A 24,549-nucleotide genomic window follows, 5' to 3' on the forward strand; every position below is an offset into this window, starting at 1 on the left:
CTGTGGCTACACTTTGGTTCTAAGGGACACCTGAGCAGATGAGTGCAGCCACTCAGAGTGCAGATCGGGTGACGCACTCTGCAGGTAGGATTACACACTGGACTTGTGTGTCCTCATGGAGTCCAGGGTGGCCTAGGTAGGCAGGTGGGAAGCTGCTGATCACCTCTTCCTTGCTGTCTTGCCGCTTCATAAAAACACACATATTAACAGTTAAAATAGTACAAGTTACATATGAATTCACCTAGAAACAGATATGAAAGATATTTAAGTTATATAACAATATAAGTATATAGTACTGTAGTAAGCAGGACAGAGACAGCAGCCTGTCCCTGAATGAGCCTCTCTGTCTGACTATTACATGACAATGATATGTTGGGAATGAACTATTAACACAGAAAAAGAATTGAATCAAAGAATATGTACCAGCAGTGGCATACTTAAGCATTTTTGTTTTGTATTGTTTTTATTTATCCATTGTCCACGTTGTTGACTACACTAGTCCCGTACCTTCCTCCAGACGTGAGTGAGTGAGCACGATAGAAAAAGCTAAGTGCACACTTCTAACTTTATTTCTAGCAACACTTTTGCTAAATGTGCTAACTTTACTCTTTTTTTCTCAAAGTGGAAGAACCTTGGACTTGCCTTGTTTTGCATGTTGCAAAACATCCCGATTGTGAGGTTTGTCAGTGTAAGAGCAGATTTATGTTAATTGTTGTGTGTCATGGTCTGATTGTGACTGGCGGGTCAGCCTATATGGTGTAGGAACATTTGGGGACTCGTCAGGCTTTTCCAACTGGAACAGGAAAAGCAGTTTTTGACCGCTGTTCAGCATTGTGTTATGCTCCGTGTGGATGTGTGTTTGACACGTGTGATTTAAAGCATGAGATGTGAAATAAATGGATTTGTTTGGATTTTAACTAAAAAGCAAATGGACTCTCATTCATCCGTCATTGTAAAGTAAAGGTGCATCAATTAGGTTTCTTGTTGAAATGCCTCAGTGGCTTAAAGCATTGGCTTAGCTTCTACAGTCAGTGTAGCACAATTTATTGAAATTATCTGTGCAATTGTTACAGAATCAATAATTGAATCTGATTGTTGTTTTCTGTTCCAGGGAGGCAATCCTGAAGATGGTAAAATTATTTGTCTTCAATTTGTTTGTGCTTCATGATTCGATTAACATCTATTGATCACTCTTATTTAAGACAGTTTATTGATGTGAGCTTTGTAAAATGTACATGTTAAATCTGTTGTACACTGTATAAAGTAACATGAAAAGTAAAAAGCAGTAGTAAAAGTAAAATATCATAATTTAAATGAACACTAAAAAAAACAACACATTTATAGATATTTTAATTAAAGTTTATGCAAAGAAAACTGTAAATTTACATTTTTTTCCTCCAAATTATTACAAACAACGACCTTTAATAAAAGCATGGCATTAAAAGTTGTATTCAGACTCAGAAAACTTAATTTGTTGCTGGGGTCAGTTTAAGGCACATGTGAGCTGCTTGATGTGTAAAACAAAAAATAGAACAATATGTATAAAAACTGTGTTATAAGTGTTTGAAACTTTCCAAATTGTCCATAGAGGATGTAAACATGGCTCTATGAATAAAGTGCAGACAGGGTAAGTGTAAACAGGAGTTGCAGGGATTATGTATGGAAAAAGACTATTATCCTATTTTATAGACTTTTCCTTGATTGTTACCATGAATGATCTTCAATAAGGAGTAAAGGCATGCAAGAAATGGTCAAATATCTTTAATATGTTTTATTTTGGAAGAAAACACATAAAGTCTAAAAAATACAGCACAAAACATATTGAAACAGTCTAAAACTTTAACTTGAAGTGTTTGTTTACAGTAATGTTTGAATATGTAAAACCAGTCAGAGTAACAATATTCAGTGACTGTAGAATTACAACACAAACTTTAGAAAAAGTACATTTATATTTATTTCACTTTTAACTGACTGTGATAAAAAATAGAAAGGTTTCTTCATATTCTTGGATAATACAAAATAAATGTATCTGATAAAGCAATTAACTTGTATTGGAAAATGACAATTAATATTAAGTTGCTGCACACTCCATTACAAATTGAGAATACACACTGTCAGTTGTAAAACACTTATTGGACTTATGAACGAATGAAGGCTTTATTTTGAACATGAGAAAACACACGCAAAACTTATTCAGAACTGCTATTAAACTGAGGGGCTTGTAGTCATTTTCCCATCCAAATTTGACCTGTTAGAGCTCCGTATGGTTCTGATACTTTCATCCTTCAATTCAGAATCCTAACTAAATTATATTAATAACTAAAGTTAGAACATAGCACCAAAGGTAAATACGTTTGTAGCAGAAGTGGCAGGGCAACGTAGCACAAACATAAATGTAGCATAAACTTTATTTAAATAAATTGGTCCATACCAATTTGCAGTTATCCTCCTATCCATCACGCACATTAATGTCTTCTGTCCTCCATCCGTCTCCTTTTACTGGGTTACTTATCTATCAATCCCCACTGTATTATAAATGAGATATCCTGGACTTTCTAGTTTCTATGTCCAGAGGCTGGTGAGATGAAAATATAGCCAGTACCTTTTATGGAAAGAGGATACTCAAATAATCTTTATATGTTGCTTTTTATGAAGATTTATGAAGATCATGAATGTTCTTTAACGTTAAAATGTCAAGAATGATGTACTTCTGAGGACAGTTAAATTACTAAAATATTGAAATAATAACCTTTTGAGTGACAGAGGAGATGGATATGCAGGAGGCTGAGACCAGACAGATCTAGACCACAGATTGTATAGACCACTTCACAGTTTGTAAACAGTGTGATGTATTTTGAGGGGCAGGCCTTATCTGGAGGCAAAACATCTCAAACATGCTAGCTTATAATCACCAGTTAGCATATTTCTGTTGATTGCAGCTGTGTACTGCTGTACTCTCCATTCAGACTTATTTTGTCAGCTTTTCTGATCAGTTTTGGCTTTATTGCCAGCCTTTCCTTGTTTTGGAGTGCTTTCTCTTTATTCTGGCCATTGTTGTTTATCAATCTACTTGCTCGTTTGTTTATAAACACTTGCCGTTTCATCGCTAGCTAGCGTTAGCCTCCCGTCGCTAGCTAGCGTTAGCCTATGGTTAGCCTCCCGTCGCTAGCTAGCGTTAGCCTTCCGTCGCTAGCAAACGTTAGCACTTGTCATCGAACCCTGGACCTCTACTAGCCTGCTCCTACCTCAATTTCATCAAGTATGCTCCTGCAGGCTGTGAGTGGATCCACAGCCTCCAAAAAGCCGAGACTTACCTGATCCTGGATCCTGTCTGGTATTGTTGGCTGTCCTGATGGCTGTTGTCCTATCTGTTGCAGCCATGGCTCCACTATCCTCTCCTTCTGCTTGTGGCAGCTGCAACTGCCTGGCCCAGAAGATCCAGGAGTTGGAGGGTAGAATCTCCACACTCTACCAGATCCAAGAAACTGAGAAGCTCCTGGACACCATTGTCTTTGCACCACCACGCCCTTACTCCAACGGCACATCAGTCCTTGATACCACCTCTCCCAACACCACTGTTGCGACCACCTCTCCTGCCGTCATCACTCACTTTCCCACCGGGATACCTCCTTCACACCCTGTGTCTGTCTCTGACGTCACCTGGACACGGCTCAGGGCTAAACCTAAGGCTCCATTAAGTTCCACTCCATTGCAACAGGAGGAATGGTCACAGATCAGTGCCCTTACCAAGAAAAGGAGAATTTCGCTGCAAGCTCCCTACTTTCATCTACATCTGGAGAACAAGTATGATATCCTTGATCTGCGCTATTTTCCCTCCTTACCTGCAGGATCCTAGCATCCTCCTCCATCCTCTGGGCAGCCCCATGGCTCGCCCAATTCTCCATCATCACCGCCTTCTCTACCCGCTGCACCAGAGATCTACGGCACCAGGACCTGGCAATCCATATCATGCTTCACATCCACACCCTGGCTGGCTCCCGACCCTCTCGTCTCACCCCACCTCTCTTCCCGTGAGAAGTCACCTCCATCAACTTTTCTCCCTCCAGCCATGCAGTCCCCACTTCCACTTTGTGGACAACTTCAATCTATTTTGGAACCGCTTCTCCTTCTTCAAATCTGATGGAACACACCCTAATAGCTTCGGTAGCCACATGCTAGCGGCTAATCTGCAGCACACTGTTCTCCCTTAGCAGCTGGTCTCCCCATCATTAGCTCCGTTAACAATCACATTATTATTCAGCCACAAGTTGGCAGTCACTCCCGCCAAGAACAACAACACCTCTGTCAACTTCGGACTCCTTAACATCCGCTCACTCACAAATAGGGGACACCTCATCCATGATCTCCTCACTGATCGCAAGTTTGACTTTCTCTGTTTGACTGAAACCTGGCAACAGCCCAATGACTTTGCTTCACTGAACACCTCCACCCCACTGGAGGATCTATGCCTCTGCCACCCCCGTAGCTACAGCCGTGGCGGAGGAATTGCAGTCATCCACCGCAAGAATTGGAAAGTCCTTCCATTGTCTCAATCTGCCTTCTCCTCATTTGAGCATCTCATATTTACACTCCCTGGACTGACTTTGCTACTATCTACCGTCCCCCCAAGCCCCACAATGACTTTTTAAATGAATTTAATCCTATCTATCCACTTTATCACCAAATATAATACTGCTGGGAGACTTCAATGTACACACTGACAACATTAGTCTACCTCTCACCAGAGATTTTTCTTCATGCCTGGATAGTTTTTGACTCAGTCAATTCATCAGCTTCCCGACACACACAAAAGGACACACTCTGGACTCAGTCTGCTGCTTTGGTCTCACTCCCACTAACTGCACATCTGATGAACTCCATGTTAGTGACCATTTCCTCATCTCTTTTAGCACAACACTCCATCTACAATCAAGTCTCAACAACATTCTCACTTCTCTTGCTCCAATCAAAACATGGTCCGTTTCCTTCTCCACAGCTGCCTCCTGGTATACCCTTCATCTCCTCTCAGTGAAATCTAAAGGTCACAGTGATGTAGGCCAGGAAGAGGTCTACATAAATATGGACAACGTCTTGTCACAGTCGCACATTGACCAAACTGACACTATTTTCCTGGGGATATGACTTGTGACATTTGAGCCAAAGTCTGCATAGTATGATCCATGGGTGGAGCCATGCTGACTCGCGTTTTTTGTTTAACTAATACTGTACTTTGCTCTATCTCCACCGTTACAAAGAAAAGTTGGATTGCGTGAGTGATTCAATGAGCATACACTAACACTAAGTTGTTTCCTTGAGCCTTTAAATATGAAATGCCAGCATATTATATCATGGTTTGTGTCTCAGTCCTCCATGTGTTTTTTTTTGGTTTTTTTTTTGCAGTCTGCATCTTCCTGTCAAGTTTCCCCGCCTGCTGTGATTACCTAATGGCTCCCACCTGTCTTGATTGCACCACCTGTGGCTCATTTCCTCATGTATTTAAACCCTGTGTTTCCACCTTTTCTTTGTCAGATTGTGTCAGCGTGTTCGTAAATTGCTCTGGAAAAAACACTATAACGACTTCTTGTTGTCAAATTAAGCTATTTATTCAAATATGTTTTGGAATATAGAAATTCATGTGCATGGACCTTGTCTGTTCAGTCAACCTTGGCCAACTTCCCAGAAAAGGATGAAATTCAATAGTTTCACACCATTATAACATTTTCAGCAAAATTAATATGATTGGTTGGCTTCATTGGTGGATGGGTCAGTCCTTACCCTTGGCCACGCAGGTCCTCCAATCCCCTGGGACAGTGCTCTAGAAAGAAAAGAAAGTCTTTCCTACCTGTTCCTCCCTGACATAGACCTCACATGCTCTGTTCTATGCTCATCGTCCTCTGCCTGACCCTTGCAGCTCTGTGACTCCCTCCTTTGCAACTTTTATCACTTCAGAACAGCTCTTTATTGTTCTCTCTTTATGTTTCCTTCCTGCTCTGTCCTAGACAGCTGATTGCTACTTTCTCAACATCTCTCAACCCTATGCAAGTAAACTTAAACGGGGTTGATGCTCTTGACCCTCCCATTATCTAGGTCTTCATTCTTTATTTGATTATATGAATGTTAATTACGTTAATATTTACACTTCTAAATAGAATCTAGAAAATCTCAACTGATTATCGCACATCTAGACAAAAATCAAAAAATAATTCTAACAAATGTCTGTCTTTGCTAGTTGTCCTGCTTTGTTGTCTTTGTCCTTACCTGTGTGTTTCTCCCCTCTCTCCTGAGTGTTAGCCTCTTGTTTTGGTATTTTGAGTTTTGTTGTACTTTTGTTATTTTAATTTGTACTTTGTTACTTGTTGCTCTTGTCCAGGATTCAACACATGATTCAAAAAAAGGTTACTTATTGCTTGAAGCTTCAATGACACAGTGTGCTCTATCAGGACATCTACTGGGTAATAAAATGTAGTACAGTTGAGACATGTCTTATTAGTTCATGCTTGTATGGGACTATGGGACTTGATTTTGATACATATAATAATTAATTAAAGAAGAAAGGTTAATAGGAATCGAGCCCTTGCTTCATTAATGCAAGACCATTGTTTTTTCAAAGTACCACAAGCTCCATACGTGCTGCTCTGCTGTTGTTGAACTGCTTTGATTTACGTCAGCACTACACCCTATGAACCATCGCAGATTTACACCAACGTTTATGTTACAGCGCTTACATAAACTTTTCCATTTGCTCCTGCTATCACGGTTTAGAATTTTCCCTCACCTAAAACACCTAAAAACTACACAAGCTACAGTCAACTTCCATGCAAAACAAAACAACTTTCTTCCACACAAGAACATTTTAACAATCCAAAAATATAACAATAATAACAATAGAAATATATATATGTATATAAAATAGTATAAACAAAACTCGAAGTGATAAAAAATGTGAACACAAAAATTTCAAAATATTCAGAACAGTGTAAACAAAATCAAAGACGTCCCTGAAATAATAAAGCAATTGCATCCATTGTGGGTTCGACTGCCTCTCCTTCCGTCTCCAAGGAAAGCAATTTGCATATGAGAACGGCTCGCAAACGAATAACTTGCAACTGCGAACAAAATCTTATTGCTCACTTAAAAGAGCCGTTCAAAAGACTGACTGGTTTGTGAATGTCACATAACTAGATCATACATCATAGAACACGTGATATGTCTGAACCAAAACCATATACACATGTCTGACTTACAGTCTGAGTGATAAAAATAGGACTGTATAGCAAATGTATGTGTGATTGCACTTGACTAATGTATGGTTTCAATTGGATAAAACAATGATGATGATGATGATAATAATAATATTAGTTATTAAAGACCATGATTCGTATTTGGCATGCTGGATTGTAACCCTATACTCTTCACTTACATTGTTGGTTGGTACTACAAGTACTGTTGGTACCTGGTACTGCTATATTTATGAAATATGCTTTTACAAATACATATAATGTAAATTTTCACCTCGGACAGGCGCTAATTCAGATTATATCATGGATTTTAGGGTTGATTGGTAAAGAAGTTCATGGGTACGTTGATAAAGAGGATGTGCTTGTGTTACTGTACCCAAACCCAAAAAAAACTTGTTGAACTCTATTTCCCTCTGTAACGTACCATCTACCTCACTGATTCTCCACCAAATACACCATCTCATACAACACTACTAACTCTCAAAGCAACTCACACCAACAGCAGCAACAAACCCACCTACGTGCAAGTGTCGGAGCCTCGGGCATCAGAAACATCACTGCTTAGGCCTGTTGACGTGTTCTGTTGATGCTAACCCTAACCTTTAACAATAAATATTCTTTAGTTCACCTCCCCTGTCCAAGTGTATTTGGGCCCAATTCTCCCCTAAACTTGACATATAATCAGATTTATTAGTTAATGCAAATTAATACTGGTCGGAGCTTCATCACTATGCATCATTTAGTTGCCTATCAGTGTTATATTGGGAGTACTGTACAGGTACAGTACTGTGGCCTCATGCCACAGTAATGAAGTGATGCTGTATTATTTTATGATGACACAATATACATCTTATGTGAAACGTTATAAAAGATTCATAAGGTCAATGTTAAATGTTTTTGTATTTTTTGCATCCTTCAGGAGCTGGAGGGAGGGTGTCGCTGGGGTGACTGATGCCTTGGTTTCCCTACTCAATAGTTTTAGCTCAACTGACATAAATTTACATGTAGGTCATGGTATAGGTTATGGCTTTTTGTGTTTCAGCATCATTTAATGTAGGCTAATGAACAAAAACATTATTATCAATTAGTCCATAATATCATGTACTGACGCGGAGTCCCAGCATTCCATGCAGGCCAATACGCAACTGTATGTTGTGTGAGGCCTCCATTTCTGCCATGAAAGCCCTGTTAATCTTTTCTTTATGCAGGTCAATCAGCACCCTTACAGTGTCTGAAGTGTGCCTCTTTCATTTGGCACAATGAGTACCTTACCGACGCAAGTTCATGACTGAACAAAACAGGAAATTACTTAACCAAGGTACAGTATGACTTACCACCAGCCTCCTGTAGCTTCACAAAAAGCTTTTCTTACACATTCTTAAAGTTTAAGAGTTCCTGAAGCCTGTCCATCGTATCTGCAATTGTTTGACCCCTCAGAGGACACACATACATATAATACAGACGAGGATTAAGACCACACAAATTATAGTTGGAGCGAATGCATTTTTTTTTTTTTTTTTTAGTTCTGACATTAATCTCAGAATTCTGACTTTTTTCGCAGTCATTATTCACAAAGATGTTTATCTTCCCAACTTTTATTTTTTTATTTTTTGTTTGTCTGTGTGCCACTCATTGACTGTATATACGACTGCTTAACTGCACCCTCTGGCTCGCTGCTTGTCTTCTTCACTTCACAGGATTTCAGCCGACGGGAGCTCAACAGCGCCACCCTGCCATCAATGCATCACAATGTTATTCTCTGGTCAGGAGTGGAATAAATAATATTCAATGAGAGCAAGCTCAGCAAACGAGCGGAAGGGGTCAGAATCCTGCCTTTTATCTTTGGCGCTGAATAAATAAACTTTGGCATTGAAAATAACATTTGGCATTGTAAGAAAAGTTGTCTATCTTTCTACGGTGTTGTTTTTTCAGTCTCATTGGTTTTCAGTTTCAATGTTGTGATTTTCAGCGTCAAGTTACTGGCGGGATTTTGGCGGGGTGTGGGGGGCTGAGACTAATGGCGGCGGCCTCTGCTGCGGCTGCCTGTTGCCACCCAAAGTTGACATGGACGGAAACAGTGGAGCTCAACAACCACAAGTAAGACTGTTGATCTCTTTAGACGTTATTTACGTAGGACCTTACAGCATTACATTTTTATTTTTTAAGGACCGACACTGTCTGATACAAGTGCAAATGTTAGCTAAGCTAAGCTAGCTAAACAAAGTAGGCCAAATAGAATTGCGGGCCAAACTTGGCCCATGGGCCCCAAATAGGGCAGCCAGGGTCTAACCCAACACTTTATTTAAAAACACGTGTACAGTGAAATGCAGAGAGATTTACCTGGTGGTCATAGGCTTCATTAGCATTGTGTGTAAAAGTTACGCTTTTAAGAAGCTCCCAAAAGCAGGCAGAATGAAAATTGTTGAATACTCACAATTCCTTAAGGCTGTACGTTTTTTCTCTTTTTTTGTAAATATTTTTGTGTCTGTTAAACATTCAATGCATCCACTCTCCACAAACTCTTCAAATGGATCATTTATGACATATCAAGAATTCATCTTAAAATATAATATTGTAATTTCTATTGATGAATTTTATATTGTCTTAAATGTAATCCCTGCTGGAGTAATTATGTTATTTAAAAGTACAACAGGACAGAACCCAACATCATTACCCATTGAACCAATGAAACTTGAAATTACTCAAATTAGTTTCTTCTCCACACATAATAGTAACCGTCATATACGCTCATTATTTCAGAAATAAGTCATATCAGTTCCATATGTGGTAGCTTATTGGAACAACTGTATTAACTTGCCTTCTAGAGATAAGGTTGAAGGAGTAGCTTTTACAATACTTCACTGAATTTACCCAAATGTTTTTTTGTTTTTGTTTTTGTTTTTTTTTGGTTTTTTTTTACGATTCATATAAAAATAAAATAAATGTAAGTTGCTCTAAATATTTTTCTCCAATTGGCTCTCCCAGTTTTCTGCTAAAATGTGATTGGTCATCCCTGCTGTTAATCCATCTGCTGGTTGCAACCTGCTGCTAGTTGCACAGGACAGGAGGCAGCAGTGCATTTATCTGCTGGTGTAAGTTGTCAACATGTTTTGGCCTTTGTCACTGGGTCACGTCAGGTAGGCAGATTTTAATATCATTGGTGTCATCTACATCATCTTTTGGAGTCGAAGTGTAAGTTACTTCAAGGGTATGTAACTGTATAGGCTCAATAATGCAGACATTGAATAAAAGACAACATTTAATGCCAAAGAGATATACACTTTTTAAAAAGTTATTTTTACTTATTGTTTTCGTGTATTTGCATGGAAGATGTTTAAATGAGCATCTAGAATCTTGGGTTTTATTGTATTTACCCCACAGTTTTTTGGGGAATAAATAATACATAATAACTGTGAGAAAGTAAAAGCCTTTTTTGCTCAGGCAATAAAAATGTATCCCTAATCTGTTCATATGTTATGCATCAACATATTCTTGTCAGGAGACAGACAGAGATGGAGGAGGAGAGGCTGAAGGAGATGGAGGAGGAGAGGCAGGAGGAGGTAGAGGAAGAGGAGAAGCTGAAGGAGAGGCTGGAAATTCACAGGTGAGTTCAAATAATGATGGATATGTTAGATATAGATTTATCACTGTGACAAATGTTATTGTGATGATGATCTGAATAACAGCCAGTGGACACTAATCTGCTTGTTCAAAGGTTCAAATGTTGCTTCATTTATATCCTCAGGGCATTTTTTGTAGCTTCCTTCTTGTCTTTCATGACTTACATTAACCAATAACATTGCAGAATGCATTAGATTCCTGTGTTCTCCTTACGTACTCAGATATGAATGAAACATGTCGATTACTGACTTTGTTTTTCTGCATTTCCCTGATCTACTCTACATAATGTGAAATAATGTTTACAAATGCAAAAAGTATCAACTTTCAGGAGTGCTGCCTTGAAGAATTGTTGTGTCCCCTCCAATGTCAAAATCAAACCTACTCCCTTGGATACATGAATCAAGAACCTCTCCTCTTCATCTTTGAAAATGAGGTCAAGCAATACATTAAAACTATTAAACATTCCACTGATATGAAAACCACTACAACTTAGGATCTGGTGTGGTGAGGTGTACACTTTTCAATGTATTTGTGTAATAAGATATTCTTAAGTGTTGTCTCTCTGATGTTTAGAGACCCCGGGCTGTTGTCCTTTCACTGTATTGTTAACTATTTTTTTAAGACTTTTCCCCTTGAGTGTGAAAAAAAAATCCATTGTTATGCCCAGCCTAGGGATACCTGAACATAACATTAAAAAAACTCCCTCCTCCACACTTACGAAAAGGAAACACAGAGCACGGAGAAATGCAATCCAAAAACAAAGGGATTTATTTACCCAAATGAAAATAATGTCTTCGGGGTGAGCATCGCCTAAAACAATAAACAAAACAAGCTGGGTTCAAATCTGACTTGCCTATACCCAAAGAAAAAGGAGTCAACAGAAAAACAGGTTTTTAACCTCACTCCCTATCCAACAAAACAGGAGAAAAGATGGACCAAAATAAAAAGGCTACTCACCCCTACTAATATGGGACTGCACACTGTCTATGCTGTTTACAGTATTTACAAGTGAGATGCAACATCTCATCCGTCCGTAAACGAGACAACACTAATAACAGGAAGGCCAGATTGGAGTCGGTGATTTGCGGGGGAAACGATCGCGGTGCGGGGGATGCAAGGAAGCCAAGACGAGCCAGCGAGAGAGAGAGTGTCTGTTGCCGGCTCCACTTTGAAATCGGCGGCCTCCAGGACTCCCTCCAATCAGTGGCCTCCAGGACTCCCTCCAATCAGTGGCCTCCAGGACTCCCTCCAATCAGTGGCCTCCAGGACTCCCTCCAATCAGTGGCCTCCAGGACTCCCTCCAATCGGCGGCCTCCAGGACTCCCTCCAATCAGTGGCCTCCAGGACTCCCTCCAATCAGTGGCCTCCAGGACTCCCTCCAATCAGTGGCCTCCAGGACTCCCTCCAATCAGTGGCCTCCAGGACTCCCTCCAATCAGCAGCATCCACCTGCAAGGGCACATCCTGGACACACAGTGACACAGCTTCACAGCAGTGACACAAGAGCAGATCACAGATTTTCTGGATAGGGTTCTAATTTGGTACACAGTGAACTGTCTTTGAAATGAAAAATAAAGGATTAAAAATAGATGGACTGTATAAAAACATGTTTAACTTTATAGATGTAGACCCCATCTACGTCTGTTGGATGTCTTAACAACGCTTGTGAATTTCATGGAAAACCATACATTTATACAAAGTTGAAGTTTAAGAGGATGTTTCTGAAGTCAAGGACACAATATTAATGGAAACACTTTATGGTCAGGGGCATGATAATCTGTACATTAAACCAATCAGTTTCTCATGTGAGTATTAATACATACAGAACAACATATTAATTATTGGTACAACTTAGGTGTGGGAATCATCGTGGTTTATGAGTTATTAATGATGCTCATGTAGTAAAGAGATGAGCTAAAAGCTGACCAGTCAGAGCCTTACACGTGAACATTCTGTTGCAGAGTTTATTCAAGATACAAAGCAAATTTTACAAATTTTTATTCTTGTCTTTTTATGTAGGCTAAAATCTGGAAAACAAACTACAAAATCCAGAGAACAGCGGCAAATTTGAAACTGAAAGTGTGTTGGAGAAACATGCAAGACTTGACTTTGTGCCTAAAAGGTCCACCTCTGCATGAACACTGAGTGTAACTGCTTTATTAAGCACCATGAGGAAGTGTCCTGATGTTGTCTGATGTGATAACGTTAACAAGTGTCTGAATCAGCACTTATGTTCTAATGGTCTAAGTACATGTTTACATTCGTTTACAATTTAAGGACAAGGAACAATATATGGGAAATTCATTAATCTTGATTTTCTCTGAAAATTAAAGAAATTCTTATTATGCCCTACAATAACACTGTGGTGTTGAAATTTAGAATTTTCATGTATTTCAATGAGTGCCCTATAAAGGGTTAATGGATGGTCAGGTATTAAAATACTTTAGTATTTGTGCCACGTCTTGCTAGTGCACAATGACCACACCAGTGTTTGCATACGTTGAACTGACCCTCTGCTTTCCTCAGAATTCTATGACATGGGCCAGGTGCAGCAGTGACATCACAGTGACATCACAGAGGTGTTCTAGAACACACGTCACTCTGATTCTATTTTTCAGCCCAACTGGACCAAAATCAGGATCAGAATCGAGACGAACATCTACAAGAGAGTGAACGAGAGACGACGAGAGAAACGAATCGACGGCACCATCTTCAAACCAACTCAGCCTGATCTGAGACTATTTCATTTTATCAAAGTAAGTAGCTCTACTGTTCTGTATTATGCAGCAAACGTTTTGGAGCTCCAGATAGTCTCCAATGTCCACGCAGAGGAGCTCAGAAGAAACTATTAAATCTACTCTTTCTTGTGTATTTTGTGTATTTTAACACTGTCACATATTGGACGTAACACTCAGAGGAGCAGTTGTATTTTAATTTATTAAAGCGTAGTTTACGTACTGTCAGTTTTTCTCTCTGAAAACTGACACCGTGTGGTAGTTTGATAATGTGTTCAGGTTTGATCCTGGCTGGGTAACAAAAACCAACCAGTTCTCCTGTAACACAGAGCTGTTACTGCAGGGATATGAACCATGTAAGAAGAAACACGGTGACTGTTGGTGTCTGAGAGTGAAGTAACAAACACCTTTACTTTTCATGCTCTAACCTGTAGAAACAGTCTGACTGAGGATCTGGGCTTTTATGTCTTGTTTCATCACCTTCACTCAACATTGTATGTTATCTACTTTATCTGGATGTAATGCTGTTCAACTTTTAACCATCTGACCATGAGCTTGCAACAGCTTTGACTGAGTGATTCATTGATTATTTTATTAATCACGTAGAATCATAAAATGATGTTTCTCCTCCAGCTGTGTGTGACAAAAGAAAAATGGACAGCAGCAGTTCATCCAATTCCCCCATCGAGAGCTCCTCAAACTGCCACTTCACCATCCCAAAGGGCCACCGGTTTGTCCGAGTCCTGGGACAAGGCGGCTACGGGACAGTGCTGGCATGTGTGAACGAGGAACGTGAGGAGCCCGTAGCAGTAAAGGTTTTTCCAGAGAGTCTTTCCAGACATGCACAATGGGAGGTGAGACACTGTTCATTTTCATTGCATATAGTCAGGACATGTTAAACAGAGGTACTGTTTACTTCTAAGCTTCATGTTAATCAAACTGTACAACATTTGTCCACATTGCCTCACCACTAGTCACCAGACACCTAAAAAATGACTATTTTAAAAACTGGGGATTGAACAACTGACACAAAAACTGAAAAATGTTTCAGGCTCGTATCATGAAAACCCTCATGCAGTACGATCTGGACTCCTCCAACATCGTCAGATATCAGGGGAAATATTCTGACTTGGAAACAACCAGCCTGATGTATGAGATGTTGGACATCAGCTTGGAGGACTACATGAATACGCTGAGACAACCAGCACGACTGGAGGACGTCAGGACCATTATTCAACAGGTCTGACAAACTCTGTCCTGCACTTATTCTTCTCTTGTTCACTGGTAGAACAATCCAGCGTTTTGCTGTGTAATTTAACAAACTGTTGCTATAAGTGGAGCATCAGTAGCAGTGTTGATGTGACCTCTGTCACTTGCAGATGGCCGTAGCTTTCGAGGCATTGAAGAGTGTCGGTGTGATCCACGGGGACCTGAAGTTAGACAACATCATGATGGTGGATCACATGAGACAACCCTTCAGAGTTAAACTGATAGACTTTGGTTTAGCCATGTTCAGGTGGAACGCGATGCCAGGAAAGACTCTCCAGATACTAGATTACAGGTAACATCACAGTGATCACACTGGAAGGATGAGACTGACACTTCAGCGTCACTTTCAAATGTGACAGTGTAACTGACCTCATTAAATATGTTGTTTTTCCACTCAGAGCACCAGAAATCTTACTGGGGCTGCCATTTTCAGAGGCCATCGACATCTGGTCACTGGGCTGTGTAATGGCTAATCTGGTGCTTTGTGATGTGCTCTTTCCAGCGAGCAATGAATATGATGTAGTAAGTAGCTGTAACACAGTGGTAACACACATGTTTAGTGTGAACAGGACGTGTTTCTGATTGGAAGCTGATCTTTTCTGCTATTCTTTGCGATAACATGGGCCTAAACAAAGCTTCCTGACTAACATGGTGATGTTCTATGTGTGCAGCTCAGAATCATCACTGATCTCCTGGGTCCACCACCGGATCATCTACTTAAAATTGGGAGGAACACGCGTATATTTTATAAGAGAATAGACGGCCAGTGGCAGCTGAAGGTACAATACACAAGCTGTGACTTCTTGGCAACTATTTTATCATTGACCTTTCTTCACTTAATGAGATAAAGGTTTTATAAGTCAGTGTTTCAAATGTTTAGCATCTTCTCTTCATTTAGACCCCTGGGGAGTACTACCAGGTGTGGGGCCTGGATAACAATTTAGCAGACAGCTGGACGAGCACGGTCTCCTCCTTGGACCAAACAAAAACAGTAAGTGTTTGATGAAGCTGTACCCGACTGCTGAAAAGGGACGTACATGCATTGTGTCTAGAATTCATGCTTTAGGGAGGTCTTGATCACAGTTGTGTTCTCCAAATGTTTCCTAAACTAGATGCGTCTGGAGAGAGACAACCCAAGAGAGGAAGATGAGAGGAGGGAGTGTGTTGAGCTGCTGAAGGCGATGCTCCAGTGGGATGAAAAGGACAGGATCACCCCTAGTGGGATCCTCAAACATCCTTTCATTACCAAAAGCTACTTAAACAACACCTCCACCCTCAGTGGGCCCAGCAGGTACAGAACATATGACTCGTTTGGCTCATTGCATCTTTGTGTACTCTGCTTTCTGATCATGAACTCATCAATGTGAGATTTATTTATTTTTAGTAGCAATCAACCTGAAGCCACCACCAGCCAGAGTCAGATGGACGTAGGGACTCAAACTGAAGACAAGTTAGTGTAAACTCCTCCTTCATCAGGGTCAACATTAGACATTAGATTAATTAATTGTACGTTTTCGTTCAACAGTATAAGTGAGGCTCTGCCACCAGGAGTCATCTTGGTTCAGCCTGCAGACCCCGAGAACAGGATCCACTTGGGAGATGAGGCTGATGAGGACTCTGACCTGAGGTAAAGGTCTTTCTTCTAGAGAAACTCATGGCTCCACCAGAGGAGACAAACTAAACTAAACTAAACAGGACAAACATACAAACTCAGTGTGCATCCATGTGATTAGTCCACATCCTAATGTCACATCAGTCATTACATGTTTGCTCCCATATCCCGGCAGCTGCCTCTGCTACAAGTGATTAATGGTTTGCCTTCATTCAACAGCAGCCACGAGGCTCTGCCACCAGGAGTCATCTTGGTTCAGGCTGCAGACCCCGAGAACAGGATCCACTTGGAAGATGAGGCTGATGAGGTCCCTGACCTGAGGTAAAACTCTTTCCCCAAATGTTTTAGAGACATGTATTCCTCCGTCAGAGGAGACAAACCAAGCTCTAAACAGGACTGACATAGTAACTCAGAGTTCATTTGTGCGTTTAGTCCACTTCCTACACCAGCTCCTGCTTGGACCGATGACTCCACCAGCAACCCTGCAGACACAGACCTCCAGACCGTCACCTTAGGTCAGAACAAGTCATGCTGACTTGTTTTTCAAAGTGTCAAAACTTTCCTCATTGTTGTTGTTTTTAGGTTCGAGTATTTCTGGAGTATTTCATGTTTGCTGTTTTTCAGATGACAGCAAAGTCCCAAAGAAGAAGAAGAAAAAGAAGAACTGCTTCAGACGCTTCTTCTCTTGGGTGAAGAGGACCTTCAGCAGCAGGGTTGGCCCCATGGAGTGAGGAAGGCCACCAAGGCCTCCACGGATCCTAGGATGAGCCACATGGTGGAGCAATTTGTATGTTTGCAAGTTCTCCCCATGTGTGCATGGGTTTTCTCCGGGAACTCCGGTTTCTCCCTTCCCACAGTCTACATGTGGACATTTAATCAAATTTAAGTTCAAATTTAAATCTGAAAAATTAAATTAAATTGAATTGAATTGAAAATTAAAATCCAAAATTACAGTGGTGTGAAAAAGTGTTTTCACCCTTCCAGATTTTCTTTTCTTTTTTGCATGTTTATTACCTAAATGTTTCAGATCAAACAATTTTAAATATTAGTCAAAGATAAGATAAGATAACACAAGATAAAATAAGATAAGAGAAGGTAAGGTGATACGGACAGAAAGAGCAGGCAGGAAAAAGGCATTAACAGTTTTTACATAAAGGTTTTCAACAAAATCCAAACCTACATGACCCTGTGTGAAAAAGTGAGGCCTCCTAAACCTAATAACTAGTAAAACACTCAGCAGCAACAACTACAATCAAGCGCTTGTGATAAGTTGTGATGAGTTTTTTACACTGTTGTGGAGAAATTGTGACCCACTTTTGTTCTGTAGAATTGTTGTAATTCAGCCACATTGGAGAGTTTTCCAGCATTAAACAGACTTTTTAAGGTGGTGCCACAGCATCTGAACAGGATTCAGGTCCGGACTTTGATGAGGTCACTTTGAAGTCTTCATTTTGGTTTTCCATTTAGAAGTTGACTAACCGGTGTGTTTTGGATCTTGCTGAAGAAACCATGTTGTTGTTTTTGTTGTTGTTGTTGTCGTTGTCGTCGTCGTCCTTGTTTTTTGTGACCTCTTGGAGGAGTCGTCGCTGCGGTCTCGAGTTTATTTTGGGCGGTCGGCCACTCCTGGGAAGGTTCACCACTGTTCTGTGTTTTCACCATTTGTGGATAATGGCTCTCGCTGTGGTTCTCTGGAGTCCCAAAGCTTTAGAAATGGATTTAGAACCTTTTCTAACTGATGGATCAAGTTTACTTTCTTTCTCGTTTGTTCCTGAATTTCTTTGGCTCTCGGCATGATGTCTAGCTTCTGAGGATCTTTGGTCCACTTCACTTTGTCAGACAGGTCTTATTTAAGTGATTTGTCGATTGAGAACAGGTGAATGAAGTCTTCGGAGTAGCCTAGTCAAAGCCCGGACCTGAATCCTGTTCAGATGCTGTGGCACCACCTTAAAAAGGCTGTTTAATGCTGGACAACCCTCCAATGTGGCTGAATTACAACAATTTTGCAAAGAGGAGTGGACCAAAACTTCTCCACAACGCTGTAAAAGACTCATTGCAACTTATCGCAAACTCTTGAATGCAGTTGTTGCTGCTAAGGTTAGAACAACCAGTTATTAGGTTTAGGGGACAATCATTGATTCACTCTAGGTTTGGATTCTTTTTACCTTTAATAATGAAAACCTTCATTTAAAAATTGTTCTGTTTACTTGTGTTATCATGTCTCATACGTTACATTTATTTGATGATCTGAAACATTTAGGTGTGACAAACATGTAAAAAGTGAAAAATCAGGAAGGGTGCAAACTGTTTTTCACACTAGTGTAAATTAAATTAAATTACGTTAAATTAAATGAAACCGTTTTGTCACCTGTCTTTTGTGTTTCTGCAGTCACAACTGATTTATGACGTGTTTGAGAGTTCAAGAACAAGTTTAGTTCTCTTAAGGGTTGACGAGAAGATAGAGGCAGGACTAAATAGTTAGTTTACATAGGATTTATATTAGTTTAGGTCTTGTACATGATAGTTTGACTCAGGCCACAACAGCTGTGAAAGAATAAAAACTTCTGAGTAACAGGACATTTTTACATGTTAGACAAGTTGCTTCACACAAAACCAGTGTTTTAATACTTTTTGAGCAAACAGAAGGAGCCTGATGAAGCAAGTTTTAATCCAGCTATGATCCAACTGTGGCATCTGTCAAATAACACTGGCTTTCAGACAGGAGTCTCTAACTTACTCCAACCAAACACATTGGTGGCCAATACGTATGAACACTGCTCAAAACAATTAATCCCAGTATAGCATCAACTCAGTTAAACTTCTGGGATGTTGATCTGGTCAGTTAAGTAGTAAAGGGTGTTGGTAAAATGTTTCAGCTGTTTTAGTGTTAATGGAATCAACAACAGATGCTCTAGATGTGCAACAATGAGATGACCCCTAAAACAGGAATGGTTTTACAGGTGGAGGCCACTCATCCTCATCTTTTCTGTTTTACTCTAGCTTAGTATTTGGCTAGGGTCAGTGTCACTGTGGGATAAATTACAGGATTATCTTATTTTAAGAGTGATACCTGGACCCTACAAAGGTCGCACAGGAAGGATGGCACATGCCGATGCCACAAGGTTTCATGTGTCTCCCAGCACAGTCTCAAGAACTTGGAGGAGATTCAAGGAGACAGACAGTTACTGTAGGAGAGCTGGACAGGGCTGTAGAAGGTCCTCGACCCATCAGCAGGGTATCTGAACGTTTGTGCAAAGAGGAGCCCACGCAGAAAGACATCCAGCAGGTCACTAGTGTAAATGTCCAAACAGTGTCCTGGGGACCCCACATCCTCTAGTGGGCCCTGTGAACACGGTGGAACCTGATTGGCATTTGCCATCCAACACCAGAATTGGCAGGTCCTCTGCTGGGACCCTGTGCTTCTCACACATGAGAGCAGATTCACCCTGAGCACATGTGACAGACGTTAAAGGGTCTGGAGAGGCCGTGGAGAACATTGTGCTGCTTGTAACATCATTCAACATGACCGGTTTGGGGGTGGGTCAGTGAGTAGTTATCACATTTAAATGGAAACAACATATATCAAATGTTTATATAGAAGCTTCAGACAGTGAACAATGTATTCTTCCAAGAAGATAATATATTGAGACTTTACAGGTGGAAACACTGATATATGGGTAGAGCAGTAGAGCTGCTTCATAGCAGAGTTCAGTGGCCTGAGGAACTCACTTAGTATCAGTGGTAGAATATTAAGTTCCAATTAAATGGATAGTCGGGTATTGAAATACTTCTTTTTGCCACATCTTGATAGTGTACAATGACCACACCAGAATTCTCTCTTCAGAGCTCTATAACATGGGCCAGGTGAACATCACGATGGTGGGTCACATGAGACAGCCCAATCAACACTTTTAGCAATTCCAATTAACTCTTCGTATTAAAATGAACTTCATTTTAGCCAGAACAAAGCTTCCTGACTAACATGGTGATGTGTTATGTGTGCAGCTCAGAATCATCACTGATCTCATGGGTCCACCACCGGATCATCTACTTAGATTTGGGGATGATCGGTGGCAGCTGAAGGTACAATACACAAGCAGTGACTTTTTGGCAACTATTTTATTTCATTGACCTTTCTTCCCTTAGTGAGATAAAGGTTTTATAAGTCAGTGTTTCAAATGTTTAGCATCTTGTCTTCATTTAGACACCAGAGGAGTACTGTGGATGATTCTTCACTGAACAGGAGTTACATGCTCTGCTCCCCTAACCAAACAAAAACAGTAAGTGTTTGATGAAGCTGTACCCGACTGCTGAAAAGGGACGTACATGCATTGTGTCTAGAATTCATGCTTTAGGGAGATCCTGATCACAGTTGTGTTCCCCAAATGTTTCCTAAACTAGATGCGTCTGGAGAGAGACAACCCAAGAGAGGAAGATGACCTATGTGGTAATTAGAGTCTTGGATATGTCTTTGGCTTTGATTGCATTATAGTTTCTTATGCAGTGTCAGATACTCCCTCTGGACTCCTTCGTGGACAAAAATGCCCCATAGACTTCTATTTTAACTACATTTTTTCAGTATAAAACCATGCATTAACACATAATTTAGAAGAGAACTAGTGATATTTGACATTTTTACTCTATTTGATCAGATTCAACCATTTTGTCATTGTAGGTAGATTCATGAAATTCTTGTAAATATAATGGTGCCACGTAACTAACAGGGACCCCAAGTATGAGTGTGTCTGTGTGTGCAAGAGAGACAGTGAGTAGCACTGTTGATAAAGAACATCCTCCTTTGAGGGATGTTTTTCATGAGTCTTGTAGAAATGTTTTATTTCTCCCAGCTATTTTATGGTGAAATAACTTTTAAGTCAACATCTGATTCATTAATGTGAACATTTATTGTGCAAACTACAACAACAAAAGAGAACACAATAGAACATATGACCTGGAAACAAAGGCTATATGTGATATGTGATGTACATGCGTGTATTTTTGAGAAACTGATTTTTTGCCAGCCATCCCCACATCCCCATCAAGCCATCCTCAGCTGGCTTGCTGGGGATGTACTGTCTGAAATTGGAGAGGCTTCTGAAGGTACCAGCTGCTCATCAACAGAGATGTTGGGGGACATTTCATTACTGAGCAGAGAAAGACCTGGAGCCAAGAGAAGGAGCAGAAATGACGAAGCATTTCAGTGCTTCTCCCAAAAAGTAACTGAGTTAGTAACTGAATTACTCCACTATAAAAGTAACTAGTTAGCAGGGAAAGTAACTATTGCGTTAGTCTTCTTTTTTTTTAAGTTTAAATATGTCTAATGATTTAGATTTTTTTCTTAGCAGGTTTCAGCCAGTTGCATAGAGTAGAATTATAGACACGTACTTACACAGAACTTTTAATATTTATTGCACCTCAGACCCGAACTAGTAGACATAAACCGCTTTCACACCGGCAAAAGTCGGCCGTCCCGCTGTGAGAGCTGCGTGCCTGTTTTTTCCTCCCTCATACGTCATCGCGTACATTGCAGATAAAGTTGCAGTTTGTTGATGACCTGAAGATGGGACCCGTCCAACCCCCGCTCTTTCTAAAGGCTGCTGATATTAGGATAAATCACTGTGTCCTGCACAGAGCCCGATAAATGCCGCCAAATCCCCCCGTTCCTCAGATGCAGAGCGCTGCCATGTTGTTTAAAGTGTGGGAGATCGCTATACAAGCTGGATATAAACACAGTCGCCGTTCATCTATGCGCTTCCATTAACGATCATGTAACAACACATTTGATTTGTTTGACTGAAAAAAAAAGGAACAATAATCTCTGCCCTTCAGAAATCAGTCTTCATGGGAGAAGATCAAAACTTGTTTTTGAGCTGAAGCTTCTACAATGATCCAGTCTGTCAGGCCTCTAGTCAGAATGTAGCAGGTTCATATATCAGCATCAGAGAGAAAAACCCGGGTCGACCCGGTCCAACCGGTGACGGCTCGCAGCTTTTCCTCCACATTCGGCACTGCTGCCACTTACCTCTGCTCGTTTGGTGTGGGTGTGATTTATGGACTGAAACTGAACACTGCCTGAGATTGGCTTATCGTGAAAGACTGCCGACCGTGCAATGACCAGACATTTATATGGACCTAACTGAGAAACATCAGCATCTCCATGAAAGAAAATCAATAGACAGAACCACTGTTAAGGGTAACATAGCAAATAGGGTTGCCTGTTCCTTGAAGAACAGAATCCCGTATTTAGAAATAAACGACCCCGTCCCGTATTGAGCTGAAAAGGGACACACTTTGTCCCTTTTTACTGTGAGAGACAAAAAATTGTCAGTAAATTGCCAATGGAAAATGAATAACAGGGGGCTTCATATGAAAATTTACGGTAGACTTGTTCCCAGGCCCCGTCCTGCTCTGTGACCAATGAGCTGACAGCATATTCACACACCAGTATGACGATACAGAACACGCTCATCCCATTGGTTGAGGAGGTACCGTTGCTCACCAAGAAGAGAGCGGAAGACAACAAAGCAACATGCATGATGATAGGTGACCATTGACTGTATATACTACTACTACTACTATTACTACATACTAGGTGACAGACACTGGCATTGATTTACGGGGTGGTACATCTGCTTCGAGCAGCAATGCAACTAGTAGGCAACAAATGCAACAAAACTAGGGGAACCCTAGACCAATTGATGTCTATCAGGCAACGTCAGAGGCTGATATAGTATGTAAAGAACGATTTAAAAAAAAATTAGTATGGGAAAGTAGCAAGTGCAATGGATGTCAGCAGTGTATGACAAAGATAATACTTTTTTCAAGTACAATTGATAGACGAATACATAAAAAAAAAAATACATATAACATGAAAATTTCTTAAGAAATTTTGAGGTTGTCTGACTCTGGCCCTGTCACCCCCATACATTAAATAGCTGTCAGCGTGTGTGTGCACTTGTGTGTTCTGTCTGCCTGTGTGTCTGTCAGGGCCAGGTGGAGGCTACCAATGAGAGCAGAGCAAGCAACTGCAGCAGCTCCTGTGACATTTGACACCGCTGAGAGAGAGAAAAAACGCTGAAAGTACCCCTCAAACAAGAGGCCTTTTTGGGCAAACCGCAGTTCCTATCATTGACCTGGCTTCACTTTGAGCATCCTGAGCTCTTCCTGAACATCAACAAATATATTTGTAATTTATGTGGCTAAAGTTGGCCCTGCAAATGAGGTGCCCCTTATTTATTTTTCAGAGAGTTGGCAACCCTAATAGCAAATTCAACTTCTGCTTGGACACCCTTGACACATACAGCTAACGTTGAGTTAGCTAACGGTTAGCATTAGCATTAACATGTAGAAAGAATCTCCCAAATAATAATCAGTCACAATTTATTCTAATTCATAACATTATCCAGGCTGTAACTGATGATGTGTTACTTAATCTGACCTGATATCAAGTGTGCGCTGAGGGAGAGTTGATGATTGTCTCACTCCAATGTTTTCTTTTTATCGCGTTCAGCCAAAGTCGTCTATGACTGGCAGTAAAAGGGGCGATAAAACTTCAGTTTAGTGTTTTTGTTATTTCAGTTTTCGCCAGACGACATTTTCATGGTTGAAAGTGACAGCGTTTGCCTCAAGCTTCCCTCTGTTTTGCCTCCAGCTAACGCCGGGACGTCACAGTGACGTAGGCCATGAAGGGATCTACTGTATATGGACAACATTGCACATTGGTCAAACTGACACTTATTTTGGGGATATGACTTGTGACTTTTGAGCCAGAGTCTGAGTACGGTCCGAGAGTGGAGCGACGCAAACTGTGTTCTTTTTTTGTTTGTTTAATTAATAGTACCTCCACTGGAAATGTTGGATTATACGCTGTACTCATATTTAAAAATTGTTTTTACAACTCACGTGGTCCCACAGGACTGCTTTACGGAGCGCTTACAAAGGGGTCGCTATGATGTTACGTACTGTTTCCATAGTGTCGATAACTAACTTAAATAAAACTTCCAAAGAAGTAAATCAAAGAATTGACACTTACGGTCCGTGAGTGAAGCCACATTATCAATGACCCACCCACACACCAG

At 40.6% G+C, this 24,549-nt stretch overlaps 1 protein-coding gene across 1 annotated transcript; it reads left to right on the top strand.

Annotated features, from left to right (window-relative positions):
* The first annotated feature begins 14,200 nt into the window (after positions 1-14,200).
* Positions 14,201-17,205, top strand: LOC125018201 (homeodomain-interacting protein kinase 1-like). The gene is made up of 12 exons (XM_047601970.1): positions 14,201-14,447; positions 14,645-14,833; positions 14,973-15,154; positions 15,261-15,384; positions 15,534-15,641; positions 15,761-15,853; positions 15,975-16,153; positions 16,247-16,312; positions 16,388-16,489; positions 16,694-16,795; positions 16,907-16,989; positions 17,099-17,205. Exons 1-12 carry the CDS (start codon positions 14,247-14,249, stop codon positions 17,203-17,205), a joined length of 1,536 nt encoding a protein of 511 aa, XP_047457926.1. The 5' UTR covers positions 14,201-14,246.
* The last annotated feature ends 7,344 nt before the right edge of the window (positions 17,206-24,549 follow it).

Source organism: Mugil cephalus, chromosome 12, assembly GCF_022458985.1.
Source record: "Mugil cephalus isolate CIBA_MC_2020 chromosome 12, CIBA_Mcephalus_1.1, whole genome shotgun sequence".
Classification (NCBI taxonomy): Eukaryota; Metazoa; Chordata; class Actinopteri; order Mugiliformes; family Mugilidae; genus Mugil; species Mugil cephalus.

What these genes read in the sequence shown, in the direction of transcription:
- LOC125018201 (XM_047601970.1), top strand. Translation starts at nt 14,247, where the DNA reads ATGGACAGCAGCAGTTCATCCAATTCCCCCATCGAGAGCTCCTCAAAC. An exon ending in CGAGCAATGAATATGATGTA is followed by an intron (nt 15,385 to 15,533) that starts GTAAGTAGCTGT and finishes CTATGTGTGCAG; the next exon opens with CTCAGAATCATCACTGATCT. An exon ending in ACCCTCAGTGGGCCCAGCAG is followed by an intron (nt 16,154 to 16,246) that starts GTACAGAACATA and finishes ATTTATTTTTAG; the next exon opens with TAGCAATCAACCTGAAGCCA.